Source organism: Patella vulgata, chromosome 3, assembly GCF_932274485.2.
Source record: "Patella vulgata chromosome 3, xgPatVulg1.2, whole genome shotgun sequence".
Lineage (NCBI taxonomy): Eukaryota > Metazoa > Mollusca > Gastropoda > Patellidae > Patella > Patella vulgata.
The window spans coordinates 60,596,002-60,623,975 of NC_065881.2; the positions used below are offsets into that span (position 1 = coordinate 60,596,002).

The 27,974-nt window shown below is 36.6% G+C and overlaps 1 protein-coding gene and 1 long non-coding RNA gene across 2 annotated transcripts; one reads left to right on the forward strand and one right to left on the reverse strand.

Moving 5' to 3' along the window:
• Positions 1–2,673: 2,673 nt before the first annotated feature.
• On the forward strand, positions 2,674–13,706 carry LOC126814243 (uncharacterized). Its single transcript, XR_007677449.1, has 6 exons — positions 2,674–2,857; positions 7,070–7,180; positions 7,533–7,617; positions 7,922–8,083; positions 11,077–11,165; positions 13,511–13,706. It is a non-coding gene; the product is annotated as an uncharacterized LOC126814243 (long non-coding RNA).
• Positions 13,707–15,132: 1,426 nt separating this feature from the next.
• Positions 15,133–27,906, reverse strand: LOC126814216 (excitatory amino acid transporter). Its single transcript, XM_050539228.2, has 10 exons — positions 27,683–27,906; positions 23,686–23,760; positions 23,097–23,219; positions 22,494–22,578; positions 21,303–21,469; positions 19,112–19,238; positions 18,501–18,734; positions 17,395–17,586; positions 16,569–16,703; positions 15,133–15,712 (listed from the first exon to the last, which is right to left on the reverse strand). Exons 1-10 carry the CDS (start codon positions 27,900–27,902, stop codon positions 15,571–15,573), a joined length of 1,500 nt encoding a protein of 499 aa, XP_050395185.1. The 5' UTR covers positions 27,903–27,906; the 3' UTR covers positions 15,133–15,570.
• Between the last annotated feature and the right edge of the window lie 68 nt (positions 27,907–27,974).

Genomic DNA, 27,974 nt, shown 5'->3' on the forward strand with positions numbered 1-27,974 from the left:
AAAGGCAAACAGGTGTTACAATTAAAGTAGCAAAGTCTCTAACTCGATATCTTCCAAAGTCTTCGACATTGAAAACACGAATTATTTGTCAATTTAAATCAACATTGATGTTGTGATCTTACCCGGAAAAGATGGGCTTCTGATATCCAATATTTAAGACAAAATAACCATTTTACCATTGGTGCACGAATCGTGTACCATAATGCGTGTCCGCGCCATTTGTAACAATGTACTCGAAGAACGAGGCTAAACGTATTTCATAAGTCATGTCAAACGGTGGCCCATTATTCTTATCTGGAGAGCATGCGCAATAAATACTATCGGTGTAGACTGGAATAACCAGACGCTAGAGATTGCTATTCGATTGATACTTCTGCGTATTTCGCCGACCATAACTGATTTGAAATTAAGAGTAAACACGGAAACGATTGAATGCAAATTAGTTTATATACATTCATATTACATTATTATATGCGTTGCGGCCCATTTGTGTCAATTTCTAGGCCCCAAATATTAGCGATTTAACTCCTTTAAGGCCAACTCGTAATACAATACCAGGCATTTATTTATTTAAGATATTAAGTGTACTTGTGATATTGAATGTATAAAGCATAATCAAAATATTTCGCAATAGTAATACCCGCTTTTCCTATGATAAGCATTAGGATTACTATATAAATAGCTATGATCAGACTTCAAGTGATATCATTAGTGCTCGCAGTGCATTACACTTGTAACTTCTAATAACAATCGGGGGGTCGGATGGCTGAATGGTTGGCGTGCGCGCGCTGTATCATAAAGTCTGTCATTGAGTCGACTGGCGTGGTTTCGAATCCCCGGTTGTACGTGGCAAGGAGTAGGGTCGCCTGTCCAACCTCGTGGGTTTTCTCCGGGTCCTCCGGTTTCCTCCCACTGCTAAAGACCCCTACGCGCAAGCGAATTATGTAAATAAAATTAAACCATATGTTAGTCCCGAAATGACCTAGTTTGTGTCGAGTGGACGTTAAACCCCATTTCTCTCTCTCTCTCTCTAATAACAATCACTAACATCGCTATTCTATCAAAAGTAAATATGAAAACTATAATTTTGGTTAAAGATACATTATGGGAGATAAGATAAAGAGATGGCAGTTCTCGCTATAATAGTTAAAAACTAGATAGTGTAAAGGTAATTTGCTGAAAATTTCAGTCAAATTGATCCACTATGAGCCGAGAAAGAAGCGGGTGAAATTTTTGCATAGTCTCGGTCATCATTACTAAAATCATTAAAATAAACAGCATAGTCTCAATTATCCACTTTTTTTATTTAATTATCAATGGCCGTTAGCGGCATATAGGAATCTAATCCAGCCAACATCGAAGGCTAGCCTTGACACCGAGAGTTTATTATGGTCTGGATAAGTTAATTAATGTCTAATTGATAATTTAGATAACATTTCAGGCCTAAAGAAAGACTTGTAATAAGCAGGTTTTGCTCTTGCATAATGCATGTTAAAAGGGACTAACCCGATTTGAATAGTCTCAACAATAAACGTCCGAGATATGAAATTTAAGCGCCAAAATATAGAGGAATGGTGTATTTACCCTTTCTCAAAATTTCAGCTCAGAATATTGAGTCGTTTGGACGTGAACGTCAAAAATGCTAATCCGGACACGTAACACTTTTAAAATTTCGGGTTAATATTTTGTTAGGTGACCTGATAATCGATTCCCGTTCCTTCAAAGGTCTATGTACAGTGAATGACTCATGTGCTGTACTTGATAACGAAAGGTAAATTTCACCTACACATTATTTTTTATAAAATAAAAGTCTAGTTTTATCCAGACACCGCATAATACAGTTTGGGACATCGGTCTTCATTTCCAGATTAAGACTGACAGGTTTTAGTTGTTTAAAAACGTATCACATATATTGAGTTACTTGCTCTGTCCTAATGTAGTGGATTTTAAGGGATTTTAACACAAAATTAAGCAGCTGTATTCTCCAAAATATCATCCGGATTGGCCCTTTAAAGTACCTTGCATATAATAAACACGTTTCAACTTGTAACAAATAGATAATGAGAATTGTTTTACTTTACAACATGTTCTCGAGTATCAATAGGCATTAACAATATTTGCGAGTATAAATTAACTATAATGACAATTTTCGATGGCTTTTTAATAAATTTATGTTTCAAAATTTGATGGTTGTGTTTTGTAAGTAGTGTCTACCTGAAAAGTTAAACATGTCGCTAAATTGTTACATATTCTTGTTTAGCTATACCTATACTCCATAAACGTTTTAACAAAAGAAAGAATGGAAACAAATTATTACTTTTATAGATTTCAGTAAAAAATAGATTCAAACTAAAGGAGTTATTGGCAAAGGTACATGTATACCAATATTTACTCACAAAATGCTATTGTTATATCTGGAGGCTTTTCCGTGCAGTCAATAGCACTTTTGACCTGTGGAAATTTACATGGACTCTGTGACAAAGAGCATTTACAAGAATTATTAAACATATCAAGTGAAAAGATCATGTGTAATCACATCTTTTGTGGCTAAAGGGGATTTGCGAAGGAGGGCCATGGATAGAATTACAATGTGAAATCAATCATGTGATTAAATCAAGACGATATAAAAGATTTCACAAGGTCCATGTTAAGCACATTGGATTTCAAGCCTCTTGTAATTTTCTCCAATCGCTTTAACATTAAGATCATAGTTATGCTGTACTTGGTAGTAGCCGTCCTGTTTGGATTCGCAACAGCTGAGCCAACACGGCCTGGATGCTGTGTTCCACCTCAATGGGAAGGTATCGAAGGAAGCATTATCGGGATGGTACGAGATGGTGTCTCATCGGTAACTGATGTAAGTATTTTTCGAGGCTTAACAAAGTCAACTGCCTATGTAATACAATTGAATACCAGGAAAATTGATGAAAGGTCCACATACACCAATTGTATAAAAACATTTTTGATTACTATAGTTATAAGAAGAATGAATGATGCTCAATGGGTCCTAAGGAAAAAATAGTTATCTAGTCATGTACGTTAAAGGGTTTTTGATTTTTTAATCGAAGCCATATAATTTTGAATTGTCGTTGATCGAAACCAGCAGTCATTTGTCCGTCAATCTCAATAAATGAAAACGTGATGCCATTGAAAACCTAGAAATGAAAACTTGATTACTGCAGAAATAGCTGTCCAGATCCGCATCATTCCAACGTTTCAAGTTTACCTTCGCATGCATATTGTTATTATTTATAAGTTATTACTATTGTATTTGGAATAAGTACTTTTATTAATAAGAAAAAAAAAACATTGATTTATTTTTATATGCCCACATTTTCATGTGGACGTATATTGTCGTCGCTCTTGTCCGTCCACAATTTGTCTGTTGACACTCTACAACAGGTCACAGTTTTTATCTGATTTTGACGAAACTTTAAATATAGGTTTATCATTTCGATATTGGCATGTATCATCAGATCGTAACTTAATATGGGCCGTGATTGAACGACAAATCACGTTTTTATACGCCCACATTTTCATGTTAACGTATATTGTCGTCGCCCCTGTCCGTCCGTCCACAATTTGTTTGTGGACACTCTACGGGTCACAATTTTTATGCGATTTTGACGAAACTTGAAATAATGGTCTATCTCCCAAAGATCTTGATCCCTTGCGATATTGGCATGTATCGGACCAAAACGTCATAGATTATGGCCCCTGATTGTACGAAAAATCACGTTTTAGCTTGTAGGCACTCTAGAGGTCACAATTTTGATCCGATTTTAATGAAACGTTTATAACCCAAATATCTTGTTTATAAATGTTTATAAAGAGTACATGATAACTTTGTACAAACCTGGTCGTCTGAAATTAGTTCCACTATATACGGTGTATATAAAAATCAGTTCATATTTGAATCATATTTAAATGAAAACATAACAAACGAATATAAATCGGCACTACTACGTTTTCGGTGTGGCAATCACAGGCTTGAAATAGAGACCGGTCGATGGCAAATATACAAAGAATAAATATAATTTGTAAATACTGCTCCTCAATAGGCATTGAGGTAGTTGAAAATGAGGCCCATTTTATTGTTAACTGTCCTTTATACTCAAATCTACGAACAAAACTTTTACCAGAAATTTGCAACAAAAGAAAATATAATATTAGTCAATTTAAATATGTTATGTCAAATGAAAATGTGTGTGAAAATCTTGGAAAAAACGTATTAAGAGAAAAATTTATAAAACAAACCTAAAAATTTCTGTATATTATTTATATTTAACAACCTATCTTATTTGACGTCTTTATTCCTATTTAAACTATTATATTATATTATATTATATTATATTATATTATATTATACGTGAACTTTGGGCCGGAGGCCTTTGATACAGAATAAATTATTATTATATGCTAAATATCTTGTTTCCTTTCGATATTCGCGCATATCGGATCGTAACGTCCTGAATTATGGCCTCTGGTTGTACGAAAAATCGCGTTTTTAGATTGTGGTCCCTCTAGAGGTCACAATTTTTATCCGATTTTAAAAAAACGATTTAATATATCACCGTTACACCCTAATGATGGTTGAGTTCGTATTTGGTGAAAATCCAGTTTTTATCCGATTTGGATGAAACTTTAAATATATGTTTTTAATCAAACATGACTCCTTTTGATAATCACACATATCACACTTCCTGGATTATGGCCCCTGATTGGCCGAAAAATCACATTTTTAGGTTGTCGATTCTCTAGAGGTCACAATTTATTTTCCGATTTTAAAAACCATTTAGATTTATCAGCATTACACCATAAAGAAGGTTGAATTGGAATTTCGGGAAAATCGAAATGAAAGTGCCCGACAAAATGGCCGCTCTTTGTACTCAAATTGTGTATAAGTATGTAATACAAAGGTTATGGACCCTTTATACAAAAATTATGGACCCTCTAGAGGTCACAATTTTTATCCGATTTTGATGAAACTTAAAACATATCTTTATATTCCAAAAAACTAAGTCCCTTTTGATATTTGCGCATTTCAGACCATAACTTACTGGCTTATGGCCCTGATTGTGCAAAATACCGTTTTTTTTTTTTTTAGCTTGTTCTCTATCCATCTCTTGCAAAATGTGGGCGTATCCTGTCTGACAGCCGTTGGTTTAATTTATTTTTATCTGATTTAAAATTACTGTTTAAATATTTCACCGTTACACACTTATGATGGTTGAGTTCAAATATCGTGAAAATTTGACCGAAACTGCTGGACAAAATGGCCGCTACTTGTACGCAAATTGTGTAAAAGTATGTAATACCATGGTTATGGACCCTCCAGAAGTCACAGTTTTTATCCTATTTTGATGAAACTTAAAATATATGTTTATATCCAAATGGTCTCGGTTCATGTATATCTGACCGTAATTTGATTATGGCCCCCGATTGTACAAAAAATATCTGTCCATCTCTTGCAAAATGTGGGCGTATCTTGCCTGACAACCGCTGGTGTAATGAACAAATAAAACCATATCCTACAACACATTGTGGTTGTAATTATTAAAGGCTGATTCACAAACGACAAAATAATAATTTCAAAAAAACGTGTATAATGCACCAAGCAGGATTGAATATAATCATCTTTACATACATTCATATGTGCTTTTAGAAATGAAATGAAATGGGGTTTAACGTCCTACTGTTCTACTCCTATACTGGGCTAATGAAGACGGGCATACGCCATACAGTGTGCTATGAGGGAAATTTTGCCCGGGCAGCGGCACTATCGCCTACTCTTATATCGAATCCCAACTGCCAAGGAATCTTTTACGTGCATTCCAATGTTTACACGAGACCTCGGTTTTTCGTCTCATTCGAAGGACTAGACAGCTGTCCTTGCCAGGCCCTCCGTCCTGCAGTTATTTTAGAACCATTTTGTCTATTTCAAGGTTCCAAAAAATAGATCCATATGCCATTTAAAGAAATGTCTTCTATTCACTAAATATTAGCTTATCTGTGTTAATAAATCTACACTGATGAAATAGTAATAATTATTATTTACAGTTTTTCGACCAAAATTAGATTTTAAGATAATTGAATCCCTGGAGTATATACAGATTTGCCTGAAATGTTGCATACTTTGTAATGTAAACATGTCCAACTAAACTGCGTAGTCAAATAGTCAAGATGTCTTTGAATAAATCTATGCAAAAAAAACACATTCCCCGCAATGTGTTATTTTTGTTTAGTTTCTATCAGTTTCATTTTCTTCGAACGAAAACTAATAATAAAGACAGAATTTATAAAAAAAATCTTATGTTTTATTTATTTATAATTTATAGTTTTTCTATCAAAATTTGATTTCCAGACAATTTAATCTCTGTTGTTTTCTGCCATTTCTAGCCTAGAATATTAGGAGAACCCTTGAACTCTTCAGAGTTACCCCATCCTTAAAAATAGGCATTTGCAGACAAGGACGTATACGTCTTTGTTTGCCACATTTTATTTTTGCCAGGCTCTCCGCCCTGCACCACCGACATGGGCAAACCACATCGGAAACCTCCGAGGAACTTTTTCGACCACCAGTAGGAAAGAACTCGAGACCTCCTGGATGAAGAAACATAATACAAACCAGAGATCAATGAATACTTTAAACTAAAATATGTCTGAATCAAACAAAACACGTAATAAAAAAATCAATGACTATTTTATTATTTTAATTTTCCATACAAAAAAAAAAGAAACACAGATACGCGGATATTTAATGATGACGTGTCTTTAAAGGGAATTTAAAATAGACGCCTTCTCGTATTATCAGCACATGACATTTCTTCGGAACGTTTTACAGCAAAACAAAAACAAATACGTGGGAAATAAAGGAACCACGATCATCAAGTTGCATTATCGTTTTGGGAGAATCACAGACACCGATAAATAGTGATATTTCAAGACCAGTATTGACATTTCAGTGCCTATGCCCTGATAAGAAAAATATGACTCGTAGTTCAATGTATCACACAATGTCGTCCAAGTAAACGAACCCTTGTATATTGTGTCCTTTCTAAATTTTTAGACACAGACATTAATATCATATGATGAAACAAACCAAATGATCTTGGCCAACACATACACTGAAGCTGCTGGACAAAAAATTAATGTGAAGGTCCTACAGGACTTTAACAAGGTAAGTTGGCTTTAAATAAGTCTTTTTATCGTCACGGAAGTTGAATTATATGGTAATTGTGAATATCGTTTTTTTCCACATGCATTATGCAACATACATGTGTATATGTTAGCTCATGCATTGCTAACACGTATATGCTAACACGGGTATATTCGTCATTTTGCAATAGTAATACATAATGACAGCAATGTTAAAAATTTACAGATTATCAAAAATATTGCTTTATAAGTTTCTTTAAAGGTGTTGTTTTATAAAGAATTATAGTTATCCCGGGGGTTCCAATAGGAAATTATGTATTTCAGATTGAGGCTGCTTATGTGCAATGCAATATAATACCTTTCCTTTTTTAAAGGGTATGCAATATGTGATAAATGTCGACCAGAAAACATGTACAGGAACACCGATGCCAGGACCATTCACAAAAGTTTGTCTACCAGGTAGGCATATACATTTTTCATTGATTCATATAAACCTTTGACCGCGGCTCAGCATACGGAATAACCTTTTGTTATTTGGTAGAATTGCATTTCCTGATATGTCATTCTACACTTGTTAAAAATATAACGAAGGATAACTCAATACTTGATCTTAATCCAACGTATATTTATGTTCATTTAGATTATGGTATAAGTCAAACCCGCTGTTAATTATTAATACTTGAAAACGTCAAAATTCGGCTAAATTGTTATATATACTTTACGGTTATTTTATTTAAAGCAATTTGTTGTTTTTTTCTTTCAGCTGATGCTGAAGTTCTAGGAAACATTTATTTTGGTATTGGAGACAATAGATTTGACGCCCTTTCTTTCAGGGCAACAGTTAACAACACTAGAGTCACTGTAGTTACTACCCCTGAGGATTGTATTCCTGTATTGGAAACTCTTGCAGGAAATTTCAGTGGAGGTAATATAAGTTGGTTATGAAATATATAATTGTGCCGTATCTATTTGTGCCGTGTCTAAATCAAATAGCTCCATTGTGTTGATTAAGTATGCTTTCTGGTCCTAACTTTGTACTTAATACATTTATAACAATTTTTATAAAAAATTTTTTTCCAATATTAATACTTATTAATCCTTAGAGCCCTATCGATTACGTCCTTTGTTTTAACTCTTTTTTGCCAATGGAATGGTTCTAACCCCCTTTTATAGTCTGAAAGGGAAATACTACCGCAAAACGTTGCTTTAAAATGAACCAGCGGCTATCAGGCAGGATACGCCCACATTTGCAAGAGATGGATAGAGAACAAGCTAAAAACAAACGGGATTTTTGTACAATCAGGGGCAATAATCCAGAAAGGTATGGCTTAAAATGTGTAAATATCAAAAGGGACAGAGATCTTTTGGGTATAAATATATGTTTCAAGTTTCATCAAAATCGCATAAAAATTGTGACCTCTAGAGGGCCCACAACCTTATTATTATACACTTCTACACAATTTGCGTACAAAGAGCGGCCATTTAGTCGGGCAATTTCATTTCGATTTTCCCGTAATTCGAATTCAACCTTCATTATGGTGGTATGGTGATGTATTTAAACAGTTTTTAAAATCGGAAAAATATTGTGACCTCTAGAGAATCCGCAAGCTAAAAATGCAATTTTTCGAACAATCAGGGGCCATAATCCAGGACGTTAAGTTCCAGTATCCGCGATTATCAAAAGAAACCAAGATCTTAGTGTGTAATGGTGATATATTCACAGGTTTTTTTAAAAAGAAAACGTGATTTTTAATTTGTGGACACTCTAGAGGTATCGCGATATTGGTATATATCGGACCATAACTTCATGGATTATGGTCCCTGATTGTACGAAAAATCACAATTCTCATCTGATTTTGATGAAAATTGAAATGCATATTTATAACCCAAAGATATTAGACCCTTTCGATATTTGCGCATTTCGGATCGTAACTTCCTGAATTATGGCTTCTGATTGTACGAAAAATCGTGTTTTTAGCTTGTGGTACCTCTAGAGGTCACAATTATTATCTGATTTAAAAACCATTTGAATATATCACTGTTACACTGTAATGACGCTTGAGTTTGTTAAATTGGACCAAAACTTCTGGACAAAATGGCCAACCCTCGCACGCAAATAGTGTAAAAATATGGTATATCAAGCTCTAGAGGTAACAATTTCTATCCGATTAAAAACAAAAGGTTTGAATATATCACCGTTACACCCTAATGATCGCTGAGTTCGAATTTTGTGAAATCGGACCAAAGTTTCCGGACAAAATGGCCGCCATCGTACGCAAATAGTGTAAATATATGGTATATCAAGGTTGTGAACCCTCTAGAGGCGACAACTTTGATCCGATTTTGATTTTGATTGTTCGAAAAATCGCTTTATGTTTAGCTTGTTCTCTGTCGATCTCTTAAAAAAAAATAATTCTCAAATGCGTTACACAATGAACTAAGTAAATGATAAAATTAAACTTTTACTATGGCATTCTCCTTTAACTAAAATAGCCATCGGACATGACTTACAGTAGTGTTAAGAATTTCTGTGAGTAAAAAAGTTAGGCCAAGCCCCTTAATCTGACTTTCAGGTTAGCAAAAAGATTACACTCTGGAAAATAAATTAAATTTTAAAATTGAAACTCATTCATGGTCATTTTCCATAATAAGTATGTTTTCCCAACCTTTAAGTGCATTATAATTATAGGTATATAGTGTTTCGCTAATCGCAGCTCATGGACATTTTCCTAGTGTTTAACATGGGCTCCAATATGACATTACCATTATCTCTCCAGGGGTTAACACTTTATTGAGGTCTTAAAGGAGCTAAGTCGCTCATATTTGGGACCTATTAATTGACACGAATGGATTATCTTGGAACTTGGTATACTTATTCCTTGTACCCTAAGGACGGCAACTATTGATGTTGGTGCACAACCCTCCCCCCCCTCCTCCCTTTCGGCGGTGCCACACCCACTTTTTGATGATATTTTGTCTGTAAATGATATACAGGTTGCAATTATTAACAGATTTGGGTCCAATTCGGAATGATACAACACAGGGTTGTACAGCACATTGGTCCTTGTCCACCCCCACCTACCCCCCCCCCCCACTGCCAGTGGCAGAGCCACTCTCAATTTTTGTGGTTTTATTTTGTATACAGGCTGGAATTAATTCTAATTGAATCATCTTGGAACTTTGCATATTTATTCCTTATCCCGTGAAGACAGCAACTATTTATTTTGGTGCATGCCCCGACCCCCTTGGGGCGGTGTCACACCCACGTATTTGTTAATATTTTGTATGTAAATTTGGCAAAACAAAGCGAACGCCTAACCTTCTTTATCTCTTGTCATATTACAGCCATTTTACAATTCATTCTCTTCATTTTCAAAAGTACCATATCATTTAAAGCAAGTATGTGTACGTATATTGCAGCGTTAGCGATGCTTTCGTTACATATTTTATGCTTCAGCGCACTAATTTGTTGTACAGTTAATGCGATGTATGCTTGCTTCAAGCCTACTTCCAAATGCTTCATTTTCAGAATTTGATCTGTTCTGCCTTCTTAACTTATAGTACACCAAAAGTCACCAACATTAATGACTGTACCGATCTATCGAACATTCCCCACCGATCAGTTTGAAGTAGGGCATTTGATTTTCTGCATGGACAACTAATTGAATCTACATTACATTATGAATACCCCCTTCTTTGAGTCAATTCCATATTAAATGGCAATCCAAAATTCTGCTATCGATTATATATTCAAATTATTATGTTACCAGATAATCGTTGGCCCACTTTTCATTGTGTGATTGTTAGAACTTGGCGAGTCCAAATGATGTGGTGATGTGTGGTTTTTGTGGAATTCGACTTTTGTATTTTGACTTTTCGTTTGTAACGATTTTTATTTTTCTACTTTTTTTCTTCTAGCGCCAACAATGGATACCATTGGCTTTGTCAATCTGACACCTGGAATCAGGGATCCAGCTGTCTTTGATGTACCATCTTTCTGTACACAGGTATTATTATAATTTACATAGTCATTGCCATTATAGTCTCGGTGTGTTGACGCTAATTATATACCTTTTTTGCGCTTAATCCATGCTAAAATTTGCCCAAATTGACCATTTAAAATTTAATTAAGAACAAAATAATACAAATATGAACAGAAATACCCGCATTGGAATTTTTCAGATTAAAAAGGGGTCCATCAAAAGACTTTAACGAAAAATGACGATCAGCGACTTTAAATAAAGTAGATGTTCATCAAGTATCCTCCTTTTTAAGAAAAAAATGACTAGAACAGCCATGATTTGTGAAACACTGGTCCATTTTACTTACATCTGATGTGTTTAATCAGATCCTATTTTACGTGCCTTGGAGCACGTCCTTGCTCTGGTGAGCGAAAACCGTGCACTCAGAAAGTTTCAATTTCGGCAACAAGGCGCGCCAGGCATCACTGAAGAGAGGCCCACCATTGTACCAAATCAATATATATACCAAGGGGGGATCTACTGGGAGCGCACCCGACGCCCCGCCCCCCCCCCCTATTTTGGTACATAATAACACAAGATGGTCATTTTCTGCTTAGAGTAGGCAGAGGTAAGCAATTTGATTGGTTGATGGTTTGGTACACGATAACTTTAGTTCTAATTAAGTAAGAGCGATGAAACTTGGTGTATTGTTTCATTACATCAATACCTTGACAAAGTTCGATAATGAACATTTGATTGGTCGAGACTTTGGAGCACAACTTTGGTTAGAATTAAAATATCCACGGTCTGAGTTTAGCATCCTTTACAACTCAGACCTAATGGGTTAAATACTACATTTTCTCTCTATCCCAGCCTCTCTGCCGAGGTGGCCGTGGGTATAATGTTCCTCTGAGCTCCAAATGATGTCCAAGACTATAGATCAAACCAGCTCTCATATATAGAAAGTAAAATGATATCTGTATCCCTGGCATCTTAGGCGAGGAGGCTGTGGGTATGACGTTCCCCTGAGCTCCAAATGATGTCTGAGAGTAGATCAAACCAGCTCTCCTATATAGAAAATAAAATGCGTCATCTATTAGGGCGGGACAATTACCATTTTTGGTAAGTGTTTCTTATAGGCACTGTTTCTAGTTAATTGTACTAATCCGTGCACGAGATGACTGGACTGTAGTACCCTACTTTACAGAAATGGATACTCACATAACTGTTGGTGAGTTAGTCTAAGTTAAAATACAGATGTGACGTCATCCTTTGATGATGGAGTACCATTATTTCAAATAATCGCACGGGCAATGTGCCAAGCGTAACTTGGTAAAATAATGAACTCGAGTGACGTATTTCATTGCAAAGCACGTGCAAGTGTCTGTATTTTAAGTTGTTTAATGGTCTCGAGCTTAAGACATTGCGTAATATATTGTAAAAACATTCGGGCCTCACGGCCCTCATGTTGTTACCATATATTACTTAATGTCTCGCTCTCGACCATTAAACAATACATAGTAGTAGAATAATGCAAGCTACCTCATTACCCTAGTTTTCGTCACACATCATGTAGGTAACGAATTTCTATATTAAACAGAACAGCTTTCTTAGAACTAAAATAACCCTCATAGTATTACATCCGATTGGCTAATAAAAATGGTTCGCCCGAAAATATACGCTGGACACGGGCGACAGAACGAATTTGATCGCCGGCGAAAAATATTCTGCTGAAAATATCTAACATGCTAGATATGAGCGATTGATCGGGCAAATGTTTCGCCGAGTAGAATCGTGGTCGTTGTGAAGGGGCACACGAGTGATTTTTTCGAGCTATTTTAAAAATCGGTGCGATTGGACGAAAGTATACGATCGTCTGTCCCCCACAAAGTTTGATGCTGGGCATTTTCTGCGTTGGCAAAGTAGAGACTTCAATCTTATTGGACAGAATATCTAAGCAGAGACAATAAATTTGATTGGTTGAGACTTTGGAACACGATAACTTTGGTTCTAATTAAGCGGGGGCGATGAAGTTCCGGGTATAGATTCATTATAATCCTTTGACTAAGTTCTATGATGGGAATATTCTGTTTAGGCTAAGTAGCGATAAGAAATTCGATTAGTCAAGAATTTGGAACATAATTGAGGTAGAATGTTTAAACTTGATGTAGATGTTTATAGTTGAACGTCTTGACTGAGTTCATTTCCCGCTAAAACTAACCAGAGCTAAGCAATTTCATTGGTTAATGCTTTGGTTCAAGATAACTTTGATTATTACTAAAGACGCCGTAAGGCCGAAAGATCTTGGCAAATATGTAAATGTAATTAAAAAATAGATTTTTCCATCCAAATCTTAGTATTATTTGGTATATAATTTTATCTAATTGCAGAAAAAGCCAACTGGATTTGTCAAAATTCATCAGAAAAGAGGCGTTCTAGTATTTTAATACAGCTGAAGAATACAAACCTTTGTTAGTTATATGACGGAACTCCCCAATAAATACTTACTGGTCTGTTTTGAATGTTTATCATTAGTGTATGTGTCGATTTACTAAAGTAATACATTTTGGCAGCATCTGTTTTAATTTTCAGGCTCAGCAACTTATTAAATATGAACATAGTTATACGAAGAGCATAATATAGTGTTTTTGCAAGGTTACAGCCTTATTGTCATTATATTGCCTTGGTCTCTGGACATATAGCAAGTTTAACCGTACTTAGGCATATTCCTGATTGAACAGTTTATGTTTTGCGAGCGTGAAAATATTATACAAATTTGGGGTTTTGAAAAGCCTTAGATTTATGCCGCGAATCCTAATAGTAAGTTACTGGGGAAATCAGACCCTATATTTGTTTGAATATTAAATTATTTGAAATAATGCATTACACTGCAAATTGGTCGAGGGAAGTGAATGAGAAGAGTCGGAAGTGGAAACCCCCTAACCCCTAAATATAATTGAAGTGGTGGGGGCTAGTGTGACTGTAGTGGGGCAGTCAGGGCATCCAGCAACCTCATGTCGAAACATAACATTAAATTAGAATGTGAGTATCACTGGTTCCGGAGGCAGACCACCATTAATTTCCCCATTGACTTCAATGTTAATTCTGACCTCTTTGCCCACCTCCAACTTTTCCCCAAATTTTCGTTGGGCTGAATGCTTTTCACTATAGACAGAGAACAAATGGTCATGTCTTTGCACTAAACTTTTTATGAGGTTGACCACCAAAATTTTGAGATACACAAACTTGAAGAAGCATACTAAAAACATGTAAATAGTTGCCGTACATATCACCGTCGCCAACCTGATAACCCCGTTATCCTGCAGCCTCAAAATCATGAATATTTACCAAAACCTGGCAGAAAATGTTAATTTAAACCGTCTTCGTCCATTCTAAACCAAAAAAATCAACAAAAATAAGCATACAAAATGGGAGAAAAGAGACAGAAAAAGGAATGCTATAAATAGGCGAACTACACCGAGATGGTGAAATTTAATGGTGGTCTGCCTCCCTCTGTGTCAAAGTGGAGTTACGCCCCTTGGCACTTGTATTACTCAGCGATCGATCCACGTCCCTTACCTTATCGCTTTACAAAGATACTGCCAGCAAAGGATATGCGGGGGTAGAGGGCACAGATACATTTTTTTATTGCCACCAGTTTGATGTCGGTTATGGTGTACAGATATTTATTTTGGGTGGTCAGTGCCCCCAAATTATTTTCGGATGAACACAAACTTTCTTGTGATTTCCATTTTCAGTGGTGTAGGGAGGGGGCTTGTGAGAGACTGTCACTTCTGTTTCTAATGATCCTAGGAAGTTGACATTCTGCATGAAATTGACATGCATTGAAGACTTTTGTATCAAATGTGAGGCGCCTACATTAGAAAAAACTATTATAGCAATTGCTAATAGTAGTAATAGAGCCGCCCGTTTCAAATTCCAGTTTTCAGATCCACCCAGCCATTTACAACCACTGATAACAAAATATATCTTAAAATTGATCTTACTAATAGTCTTATAAATCTTTTATTTGGTTAAAATCAAAAACTTGTGTTCCAAATGTCAATTGTTACAGTAAAAAATCACAGAATTTCACACTCAACCACGTTATTCCTTTTAGAGGCCAAATGCATTTATCACCCAATAATACATTCTACAGTAGATATCGCTTGTGTAGTAACGAAATGAAATGGGGTTTAACGTCCTACTGTTCTGCTCCGACTGGGCTAATGACGACAGGAACAGTAACGAGCTCTGGGACGTTGAATATTATAAACATTAGAAACAACAAACGTGGGAACGTGTTTATCAAATTCGTTACACTCGGCCTATTTCTACCCGAAGGCCTACATCAACCTGTAAGATGTGCTGCCAAGTTATGTCTTTAAAGAAAACTATATGTAAAAAATATAATAATAGTAATTTTAGGTTCGGGAAATCAATCATTGTGTTACATATGTGTGCCTTCTATAAGAGGATGTATTTTATCCTTTTCTTCCTGGTCAGATTGGATGTAATCTTTTGTATAGCGGAAAGTTATAGCAGTACACATCATACATCCATAACAATTAATCGTTGAACGTAGACGATCACTGAAAAACAAAATTAACCGTTTAAAGAACGATTTCGGAGATGTGAAAATTTGTATTTAGTACCGTAATTCAGAAGTGTTGACGTGAAGTGACATCTTTCTGTCGGCAGGGGTGAGCTGCGGGGTTATTGTACAACTAGTTGATAACATTGGGATTCTGAATGTCAAGACCTGCACACAGCAAGGATTAAATGTCATCGAAAGCCCGATTTCTCCCTAGTGACAACATGTCGGACAGACTACACAGATTTTCCATCACAGATGTGGTGTCGCTGTCGGGAAATGTTCTATGCATGGGAATTCTCCAATTCTCCGTTACAATTAGTTGTTTATCACCCTCTATAGTGGCATCAACATAATTCTTAACAACCCATCTCCGCTATGAAAGTGTGCGTTTGCAAATACATTCGGCAACGCCTTTGGTTTGTTTGTCAGAAGTACACCCAGAGCTGACCTAACCTTGTTCCGAATCATCACATTACTATAACTTTGATATATGTAGACATGACAATCCAGGCACTTAGTGATAGCATAAAATTGTGTGACTTATCGCCGACCACAATATTATGTTAACCGAACGTTTTTATTTCTTTAATACAATCCTACTGTGCAATAGATCTAAGCAATAGACTGACAATTATATCCCCAATTTGGCACACAGTCCAATCTGAGGAGCTGCTACAGTACAATCTGAACAGCAGCTACATATGTATTTTCTGACCTACAGGGTGAGATTTGATATATGAATGTAGTGGGGTAATTATAAATAGACGTTGTCAACTATTTCCACATGAGCGAGGATTTAAATCTTCATTTATTTGGTTAAGGTATTTAAAAAAACAAAATTAAATACGTACGTGAACCATTCAAGGGCCATGATTAAACCTATATTGGCAGGAGGCACACCCAATGAAGACATTATAATGATCAGTGTAACAATACTAGCACTTGGAATTGCTGGAATAGCTAATGAACCAACAAACGCTAAAATCCTGTAAAACATGGTAACAATGTTGGTATGCAAATTATTGTTTAAAATAACCCTCTCTCCTTCGTTGAGTAAAATTTCTACTGGTTTTACAAGGGGTGGACCGAGAAGCTGCGGGTAGACTTAGGGGGGGGGGGGATTATTTGTCTCAAATATGAATCATTTTGGTAAAATTGACACACCGGACAAATTCTGCTGGGGGTGGGGGGGGGCTACACTACGCATAAACAAAACCGTTAAGGCAACCTGCGGACAAGACACAAATAAGTGAATGAATTCGGGGTGGGGCGAGGGCGGGGGTCATCTGTATGGCGTTTCTTAGTGGCGATTCTTAGTGGTGATAGTCTGTATGACGTTTCTTAGTGGCGATAATCTTCCAGTTGAAGTCATCAGAATATCAAAAAAAATAACAATAATAAGAGCGATAAACTGGATAGAAATTCGGAAAAACGCTAGAAGTTAATAAGTATAGAGAACAAACAATCATGAGCAAAGAGCAACAACGAAAACTCTGCTCTGATAGTAAGTGCAGGAGGACCGCACTAAACCACTTACAGTAATTTTTTCAAAACACATTCTCACTCCCTAAGATGCCTTTCACGAGACCATTCTCAGGGGAATCCACTCCAGTCAGTTCCGGAATTTTAAATTGTGTCTTAATCTTAAATGTCATAATACAATTTTAAATAACTTACCCAACCATAATCACATTGCCGGTATGAAGATTCCCCGTGATTTCACAAATATATATTGACGTCACACAAATAAAGAGGGCACTACCATCTCGATTCAGTGCAGCAGCTAATGGAAGAACAAATCGGGAAACTTTCGGGTCAACTTTGTTTTTGTTTTCAACACACTTTATCATTTCAGGAATAGCAATGGCCCTGAAAATATATAATTATTTATACCAGTGGAGAGCAAAGGTGGAAGGTGGCCAAAGCTGGGTAGTATTGGAACTAATAAGGTAACAAAGTGTATAATTAAAACGTTGTTTTTTGTATATTGGCTTCGTTTTCTGTACGTTTGTTTACAAATTGGATAGCAGCATTTTATAGATAATAGCAGCGGTTATAAACTTTATATTATAATCATTAGCTTTACTGATAAACAGGGTATAAAGGACAACGATTATTATTCGATTGGGCTTTAGAAGCTATTATAATAGTAAGTGCAGGGGGGCTGCACCACACAAAATTTACACAAAAACAAATACACGGACAGGACATCATACTCAGGAAAACACAAACATACAGACAATTCAAAAAAAGTGAATGGATCCGGGGGCTAGCCGTAAGCGTCCACTGCGCTGTACAGTTCCGGGTCTGTAGTGACACAGACTTCACTCAAAATTGAAAACAATTAGGAATACAACCCAAAGAACCCATTGTGTAATGCCAGCATGAGTCATGATCTGCTATATGCTACACGAAATACGAATGTAAGCATATGTAGTAAAATTCAACTATACAAGTTATAATAATTACTTTGAATAAGCTGCATATTAATGGAACCATATCATAACAATCCTAGTTCAGCTTCATGAAATATGTGCCGACATAAAATGTTAACGTAGCCTACACAAGCTGTACGCATCAAATATTTTAAGTATACGGGCAAGTTCCTTCGGTCAGTATCACCATGAGCTGAAGTGTTAGATAGTCATTTTATGACACAAAGTATTTCTTGAAACACACACAGACCCAATGGCATACTTAGGGAACTGCTCATTTGCTAGGTAATTTCAACCCTAAATTGAAAGAAGAGGAGAAATAGAATTAATGAATAGAATTAAACTTACGTGCTTAATGCCACAAATGCAGTCATTATTGCTTTAACTGCCGTCAGATGGAATCTATAGGGGTTCTTTCTTACGGTAATGAAGTACATTAAGGGCATGAACATAAATTCGTAGACAAATACAGCAACAGTCAGTGTAAGCAGGAACATTCCTAAACTGGTAAAACTGGTAACAATGCTACTTGCCTTGGCTATAGCATGAGCTATTAAACTAGCGACACCAAGAGGCGTGTACCTAAAAGCAAGTACATGTATAATATATGTATTTTTTAAAAAATACAACAACAATTACATACTTATGTTGTTGGGTTATTTTTTTTTGGGGGGGGGGGGGGTTGTTGTTGGGGGGTTTTTTGTTGTTTTTTTTTGTTTGTTTGGGTTTTTGGTTTTTTTTTCTTCAAATTTGAGAAATAGATAAATGCCGAAGTCCATCTATGCAGGACGCTCCATATGGTCTTGTTGTCAACCAATAAAAACTATGTTGACTGGTGAATTAATAATTCTTATTAACCATAATTAATACAGCTCGGGAGTATTAATTAACACACTTTATTACAAAGAATAAATATCTCGAATCCTGTTTTTTTAAAATATAATATACATGTATCTTACCAAATTATCCACCCTAAAACTAAACTGATCACCGTTTCAGTTGCTTTAAAGAATTTGATAAAAGGTTCTGTAGTTTGTTTATTTCTACCTGCCGCCATACCAAACAGCGCACATAAGATAATTAAACCTAAAACAAAAAGTCGGACATAATCTACCTGTCGCCACACCAAACAGCGCACATAAGATAGTTAAACCTAAAACAAAAAGTCACACAAATTTGTCCTTGTTTTTGTGAAGACACGTTAGAAAGTTAAAGGGGAGAGAGAGAGAGAAATGGGGTTTAACGTCCACTCGACACAAACTAGGTCATTTCGGGACTAACATATGGTTTAATTTTATTTCAATAATCCGCATGCGCAAAGGGGTCTTTAGCAGTGGGAGGAAACCGGAGGACCCGGAGAAAACCCACGAGGTTGGACAGGCGACCCTACTCCTTGTCACGTACAACCGGGGATTCGAAACCACGCCAGTCGACTCAATGACAGACTTTATACAGCGCGCGCACGCTAACCACTCAGCCATCCAACGTTAGAAAGGACAATGAACAACCGAAGGTCATTCAAGACAGAACAACCGATTTATATGACCGCCCATCCTGGGGATATGTTTTTTACTCATATTTTCATTACAAAGCGTGATGCTTTTCGCAGTTAAGCACATTTTAACTGGGTCAATTCAACGGAATTTTCACGAATTCTAATTATCTGCCCATGAAGAATTCTTAAAAGACATTAGTTTTAAAAAGACATTAGTTTTTGATTGAACTTTTGTTTTGATTAATATTAGTAAGTCCTTTTTAGTTTTGTTACATTTTAAATATCATTTGCAATAAATATTGGATATTTGTTTTAATTTTAAACACTCCAACTGTGCTATTTATGTATCTGTGAATATAATTATCTGTGATCTATATGTATCATATAATTTAGCCTGTCTCATATATTTCACCATGGGGGATCACGTGGCTAAGTGGGTAAGACGCTGGCTCGCTAGCCTGGAGGTCGAGTGTTCGATCTCTGCATTAGCCGAGAAAGTCCACCCAGATTTTCCGGCGTGGTTTCCCCTTGTCAGTGATGTAGGATGGAGGGCCTGACAAGGACAGCTGTCTAGTCGTTCGGATGGGACGAAAACCGAGGTCCCGTGTACACATTGGCGTGCACGTAAAAGATCCCTTGGCAGTTGGAATTCGATATAAGAGTAGGCCGTAGCGCCGCTGCCCGGGCAAACTTTCCCTCATAGCACACTGCATGGCGTATGCCCATCTTCATTAGCCCAGGTTAGGAGCAGAACAGTAGGACGTTAAACCCCATTTCATTTCATTTATATTTCACCATGTAGGGTGCCCCATGCAGCGAAAATTTTCCCTACTGAAAGTTGAACTCGATACCGCGAATGTGCACGCTTCAGTGGCTTGTCTTGAAGTGATTTCTGGCTAGTCACACAGTGCGATAACGCTCAGCGCAGGAGTCTATGAATCTTTAAATAGCCATCGCACGCGAAATTCTCTACACATCTATCAACTATTACAGCCGTAAAAAATATATTGTTGACGATTCTGAATAGCAGTAATATTTAGCTTTTTGGGTTATTACTGCAGCTTTAGAAATTACGTTCATTTTATTTTTTAAATTGCTTTATCATTAACTATACCGTTTAGTCCAAATAATATCTCTTAAACACTCGGGTTACGCAAGAACATGATGCTAGCAGTAGTTTCAATTTGCTTTTACAAGGTTCTTAAAACAATTATTGTTGAGTTGCCTAAAGTGCGTGTTTCTAAATTCAATTTCTTGCACCAGCTTTCTGTTATGTTTCGTAAAAAATGTAATCTTGATATTCCGGCCTGTCAATCAGGCGGAGAATGGTCAGTAGACTGGTTAAGCGAGACTAATTTCAAGACAAGGGCACGGAACCTATTTTTTACTCAAAAGTGCCCGGATGTTTTGGCCGACACTCGTAATCATTTTTCAGTCTATTATTTATCGATGGTTAAAGGGTCATAGCTTATTAAGTACAACATGACCGTTTATTTAGTGACTATAAATGTGGGAAACCGATTTAAGGCTTAAGATAAATATAAATATTGCGGTGTAATTGTCGAGATATTTGGAGATATTTATTTATGGTGGTGCATCCTGCCATATGTTTGGCGCAATATATACCATTTCAAACAGTCATGAATCAAACTTACCAAGAATGTTTGTGCCCTGTATAGTACCAACACTTTTAGTATAAACTTCGGTGGTTGTATTAACCAGTATACCAGATACATTCTCAACACCTGGTAATTGTTTAATTTTATACTTAGTCTGAGATTTCTGAAACGTAGATCCAACAATATTGTCCGGAAATAAATTCCTGAAAAATTGACAGAAAAGAAAATCATTTAACAAATTTGCTACTTACTTTAAATTTATCTGACATAAGTGGTATACAATTCAAAACAATTTAGAAATGGAACAATAATAACATTAAAGGCACAGTTAGGTTGTCGTTTAAATATAGCGTAGGGTCCAGTGCTGGGAAAGCCCCGAGAAAATTTTAAAAATATAGATTCAATTTGGTTCATTCTGAGGTAGGGTCTACATATTCTGGGTAACTCAAGTTAAATAAAGTGGAAGTATAGAGAGAGAGAGAGAGAGAGAGAGGGTAACGTCCACTTGACACAAACCAGGTCATTTCGAGACTAACACGCAGTTCAATTTTATTTCAATAATTCGCTTGTGCGTAGGGGGCTTTAGCAGTTGGAGGAAACCGGAGGACCCGGAGAAAACCCGCGAGGTCGGACAGGCGACCTTACGGGGAATCGAAACCACGCGCTAACAATTTGGCCATCCACCCCCCCTTAGAAGTACTGAACACACTCTTTGTGTTAGAACATGAGTTTCAAACTTAAGTCAAGACACGAATCCCCGCCAGTCCATTTTAAAGACATGGGGTCCTTTTTGATGTATAAGAGGCCCTATCGAGTGTTACAGTCAATAGTTAAAATGGGATCCCAGATAATAACATTCATATTTTCAAATCTAAATTAGAATAGTTTGGTCATCCAATAGAACTTTTAATCTTATATTCAACTGGAGACCTTGTCCCACGTTGTCATTGCGTCCCACGTTGCCTTTGCCTCCCATGGATCCGGTACTTGTGACAAGTGTAAACCCGTATCGTGATTACTGGAAATATTATGTAATGATGCATCCGGAGAATTAGGGACAGTGCAGGAATAACAGAATGATAATTCTGGGTTTTTTTCAATATTTTCTTCATATCTACTTGCTTTTTTTGAAAATTTTACTAGATAATGCTACCAAAAACATGAATTGTATAAAATAAATTAAACACATGTCTTTCATATACTTTCCAGTACAGTTTCTCTAATTACCTGATTAAATCAGCAAATATGTCTTCTGTCTGTAAGTTTTGTGTATCTGGTTGAACTGAATCATCAACAACCGACTGCCCAGAACCTATAATGTAAAGCAGTATGTATATTAATCTTTAATATGTATGTCGGAATCTGGCTTTTGAGGTGAATTCTGTGAATTTTAAAACCCAAGAATACGATCTGGTGGGGATCGAGTATGACTGGTTGATATACATGTACCAAGATCTGTCAGTGACAGAACACGGTGTTGACAGAACGTTGTTTAATTATGGTGTAAACAGCAAAAAAAAAACAAATCGAAAGATTGGATAAAGGGACCAAATAAAAGAAATCACAAGTATTCGGTTCTATAATTGGGAACAAGTCCAGCTAAAGGTTGACTATTTACCACCATTTTTATAGTAAGGTATCATTATGGTGGGAATCACCGTGGAGCTGGCTTCACTAACAAGAACATCGATGGGAACTAGATACTTGTTGGCTTATACCTTTGAATTCGATTAAGGGTAGATAACCTACATAGCGTGTCTCCGTCTCCATCAGCAGGTTTGGCAGAGAAGACGTTTCATTATTATAGGGATATAAAGAACACAAAACTACCTGGTTTTATAATCACAGCAAATATCAAACCAAATAAAGAACCAAACCCATTAGTAAGAATAATGTAGCCCAACGCTATAGCACTTATTCTACCATTGGCTTTAGGGTCTACAGATGCGGCACCTGAAGATAAAGAGAAATTCATGTTTAATTTTGTGTGATAAAATAATAATTAAGTGAATAAAATGAAAGTTAAATTTTAAATGACGATGAGTAGTTTCTAACACAATAAAAACAAAAGAGTGGCATTTGAACCTTGGTACTGAAACCTCGTAAGACTGGGTGTTTTGAATTTGCCCTATCAATAGCTGCCAATTAATATGGTCACACCTTCTCTACTTATGAGGCAGTTTTTTCGTCACTGGCTCTTGGTCTATTAGTGATTACAGTCAAAATCCAGATACCCACGACTACATATTTTCAAGACACATTCGAGCAGAGGGCCAACAGGCCTATAGTCATTATGCGTACATCTTTTTCGATTATACAATTATTATGCTATTCAATATGTGCTGTCAAAATGACCATAGTTGCCGTTTAATCTAGAAAGATAGACTTTTTTCTGCACAGTTAGCGTAAGTTAACCTACCTACAATGACACTGCTTATAATTAGAGGTAATATTGTAGCTGTTAATATTCTCATGTATAGTTCACCTGGTAATCCTAAAAAATAAATTAGTATAGTGGTTTTTAGAAGAATAGACTAGAAAGATTCTTGTCCTGTGATTTTGAATCTGTATACCGCCACACCTTTAAGTGTTAGTAAATTGACCATCCACAGTGTCCTGCGTCAATAAGCTAGGGATATGTGTACGACGATATCCCAACCATTGATGTTTATGAATGGCAATGCTTGTTAAAAGGAATATATCTTTTGGAAGTAGTTTATGTAGATTCGGGTAGTCTTCGGTTCTTTTGCTACTTAGGTAGTGATAATGACGTATCAATATCATCCTCGTGGAAGCCCACATCTTAAAATATTTTGGAAACTACCTAGTGCTCACAACGGTACGTGTATATTTCCAAAATGGATGGCCAGGTTATTGGGCGAAGGATGTCTTGCTACGGCATTGTTGCTTACGAAAGTATGTGAAATGTTTAGATTTGCCTACGTATGGTAAATACGAGTTATCATTAAAACCACATTCACCCTCGAGTAGGACTAAGTCACCCGGCCAAGGTGTTAGACTATCGTATTAGACATTACCCAAACATTAAATTATTAATCACACGATGTATGGATGGTAAGGCTCACAACCTGGATTTGTTGAGCACGCGGCGACTTACGTAAGCATCATGTAACCGCTTTGAGTTGTTTTTTCCGCGAGGACCATGGTTTAAGTAAACGTATATTAACCCTTGCATGACACCACATCTATGTGTTCTTGAAACAGCCTATATAAATCGGCTTATCTACACTGGATGTTTGTATGATTGTTGTCAACCAGCCCATGATTATGTATCCTGAATTACTGAATATAAGAATAAAATCCCTCCTAAACATGCATTATGTAAGATTTAGATAATGAGCTGACCGTTCTTACTATAATAGTTCAAAAATAGATAATGGCTAGAGCTATGAGTACACAGAATATAATATCCTCATTTTGATATTTTTTTAGAAAATATCTGTCATCGATAAGATATTAAAACAAATAAAATTGAATTAATACAAACCAAACCTTGAGACCATCTTATAATAATTAATCTTCAAAGGCCAAATACTTTGATTTGTATATGCACTTACCTATCCATAAGAGTGCAGAGTCGGATAGTTGAAGACCGTTTAATGCAAACCCGGCTATAAATCCTACGGACACTCCAAATATGGTCAGTAAAGTTAACAGTTTGTTTTTGCTCCTTGAAAACGATTTTAGTCTTGAAATGATTCCCTCAAGTTTCCTGTCTTCGGCAATTTCAGGCATGACATTGTTCATTGTTGTCACTTCACGCAGATCGCAAGCCATTTTGTTACAAATACGTACTGGATATACATATATATATATATATATATATATATATATATATATATATATATATTAATGCTGTGACACGGAGTAGATCAGCATGATATATTAAACACATGTGCATTTAAAGTAACGATGCGTCATATGCATTCTTCGCTAAAAAAATCAAATTTCCTACGGCTGATATTATGTATTATATACTCAGATTGATTATCTTGCATTTAATTAAGAAAACAAAATCAAAACAGCAACGCTAGATAACCTCCCGGGTTGGGTTCAGTCGGATCAGACTTAAAATAGAGAGAGAGAAAGAGAAATGGGTTTAACGTCCACTCGACACAAACTAGGTCATTTCGAGACAAACATGATGCAACGCGCACACGCTAACCATTCAGCCACCCCCCCCCCCCCCAATATAAAGAGACTTGTCGAGCATTACATTATATATGTATACATTAAAATTAATGATAGACCTCAATGATAGACCTACTGATCCAAAGCACACGCGTTAACAATTCGGCCACCCAACCCGACAGACTTAAAATAGGTCCATCAATAACTGTTCGCGGTCCACAAAATGGCTCCGAGCTTATTATATTGGTGATCAGCATACACCGATGGCATTTCAATTCAACATATTGTAAATTCTGAACGGAATTGAACCATTTTTGGACTGCTATTCCCATAAGATATTCAGCGTTCACAATATAGGCTAATGGAAAAAACGATGACTTTCAAAATCTTTGGTGCAACAGAGACTTTGTAAATATAAACGTTACTAGTAATTTACTTTAAGTGAGATAATGTAAGAATACCATTTACATTAATGACCCAAACAGACACAGCATTTTAATACTGGCCCAGAAAGTATAATATATACACTGGCAAGGCTTTAGCTTTAATAACGTTGAGGCGTCAATGACGCCATTTTGATATAGGGTCATTTCCCCGAATGAACTTTCTAGCTATTTTACTTTTAGAGAGAGGGGGGGGGGGGTGGGGTTTAACATCCAGTCAACACAACCTAGTTCATTTCAGGACTAGCATATGGGTCAGATTTGTTTTTCAATAGTTCGCGTAGGAGCCTTCAGCAGTGGGGGTGGGGGGCCGGAAGACCCAGAGAAAACTCACTGGGTTGAACAGGCGCCCCTATTCCTTGTTACGTCCAAGGGAGTGAACACCATGCCACTTGACTCAATGGCGGACCATGTGATCTAAACCGCACGCGCTAAACCATTCGCCCCCCGCCCCCACTTAGTTTACTTTTAACTCAAAATTCAGATTCTAACAGCATGCTTAACTTATTTACCAGACGGTTTACAGTGTTTTAATAGTGACAACTCTAACCAGGTTAGTTTATCGGGATGAACCGTAACCACACGCCCTTGGTTATACGTAATTCTTATATTTCCTTCCGCAATCAACAGAACTCGTGAACAACGGACCTGGAGCGGTTTCGCAAGTTCATTAAAGTTTCTTAGTTTGCCCAATCTGTTGCTACATGTGTCCAGGTTTGTACTTTCTAGTGGCCATCTTATACATATAGGATCATTCCGAAACACGACTGCGTTCAATGCCCGTGGTGTAACCCTACGTCTGCAGCCCATCAAATTAAACTGGAATTTTGTCTTCAGGTCCTCGGGATTACGTGTTCAACACCTGACGGTGACATGATTATCAGCTCCCCCATTTTCATAGAAGATACTGTCAGACTTTTCCTATTTTTTGACAAAGGTTGCTATATCATCTGCAAAAACCAAGAAGTACACAAGTGCGTTCCGGTTTATTGTCCGATCCGAGAAACTAGAGCGCTTTTCCTTATATTACTAGACACTCTTTGCGAAATTCCGAGGACATTTCTCGGTCAACACTGGGCTCATATCAGCGAAAGGATTAGTAGTGACGGTAAAACCCACCTCCATCAACACGCTGGGATATATGTGGTCGATCACATTGCAGATTGTTTCATTTTGGGTTAGGATTAAGCTGGACATTTTAGCAGAAATGACATAATGCTGTTAATATAAATTCGCAAATTAATCGATACTCGGTCTCGTTTCTCCATTTTTATGTGGAAGTATATTGTCGTCGCTCTGCCCGTTCGTCCGTTCACAATTAAAATATATACTTATATCCCAAAGATCTCAATTCCTTTCGATATTCGCGCATATCGGACCTTAACTTCCTAAATAATAGCTCCTGATCAATTCATTTTGATATTGACGCACGTCGGACCGTAACATCCTGGATTAAGGCCCCTTATTGTACGAAAATCGCCTTTTTTGGCTTGTTCTCTGTCTACCTCTTGCAAAATGCGGTGGTATTTTGCATGACAACCGCATGCTAAAGTAACTCATTAAATGGCGATCGTATTTCAATCCGTTTACACCTCCGGCATCCGATGATCTAAAGAGTTAATTACAGACTTGACGTGTCAATAAAATGTCTAAAACATAATTTATATAACATTTGAAGCCAAAATAAAAACCTGCAACAGGCAGATTTAGCTCTTACATAATACATTTTAACAACAACATACGCTCACAACAGAGATACAACTGATTTTAACATAATTCATATTCAATTTACAAACTAAAATGGGTTCGTTGTGTACATACCTATCCATAAGAGCGCAGAGTCGGATAGTTGAAGGCCATTTAACACAAATCCAGCTGTAAATCCCACAGACACTCCAATTATTGTCAATAAAGTTAACAATTTGTTCTTGCTTTTAACGAACGATTTTAATCTAGAAATGACTCCATCAGGCTTTTTATCTTCCACAATTTCAACCTGGATATCTTTCACTGTTGTTACTTTACCGACTTCGCTTGCCATTTTGTTACAAATAGGTACTGGGTGTCTAGATTATATGTATATTAATGCCCCAAACACAGTGTTTGGTTAGCA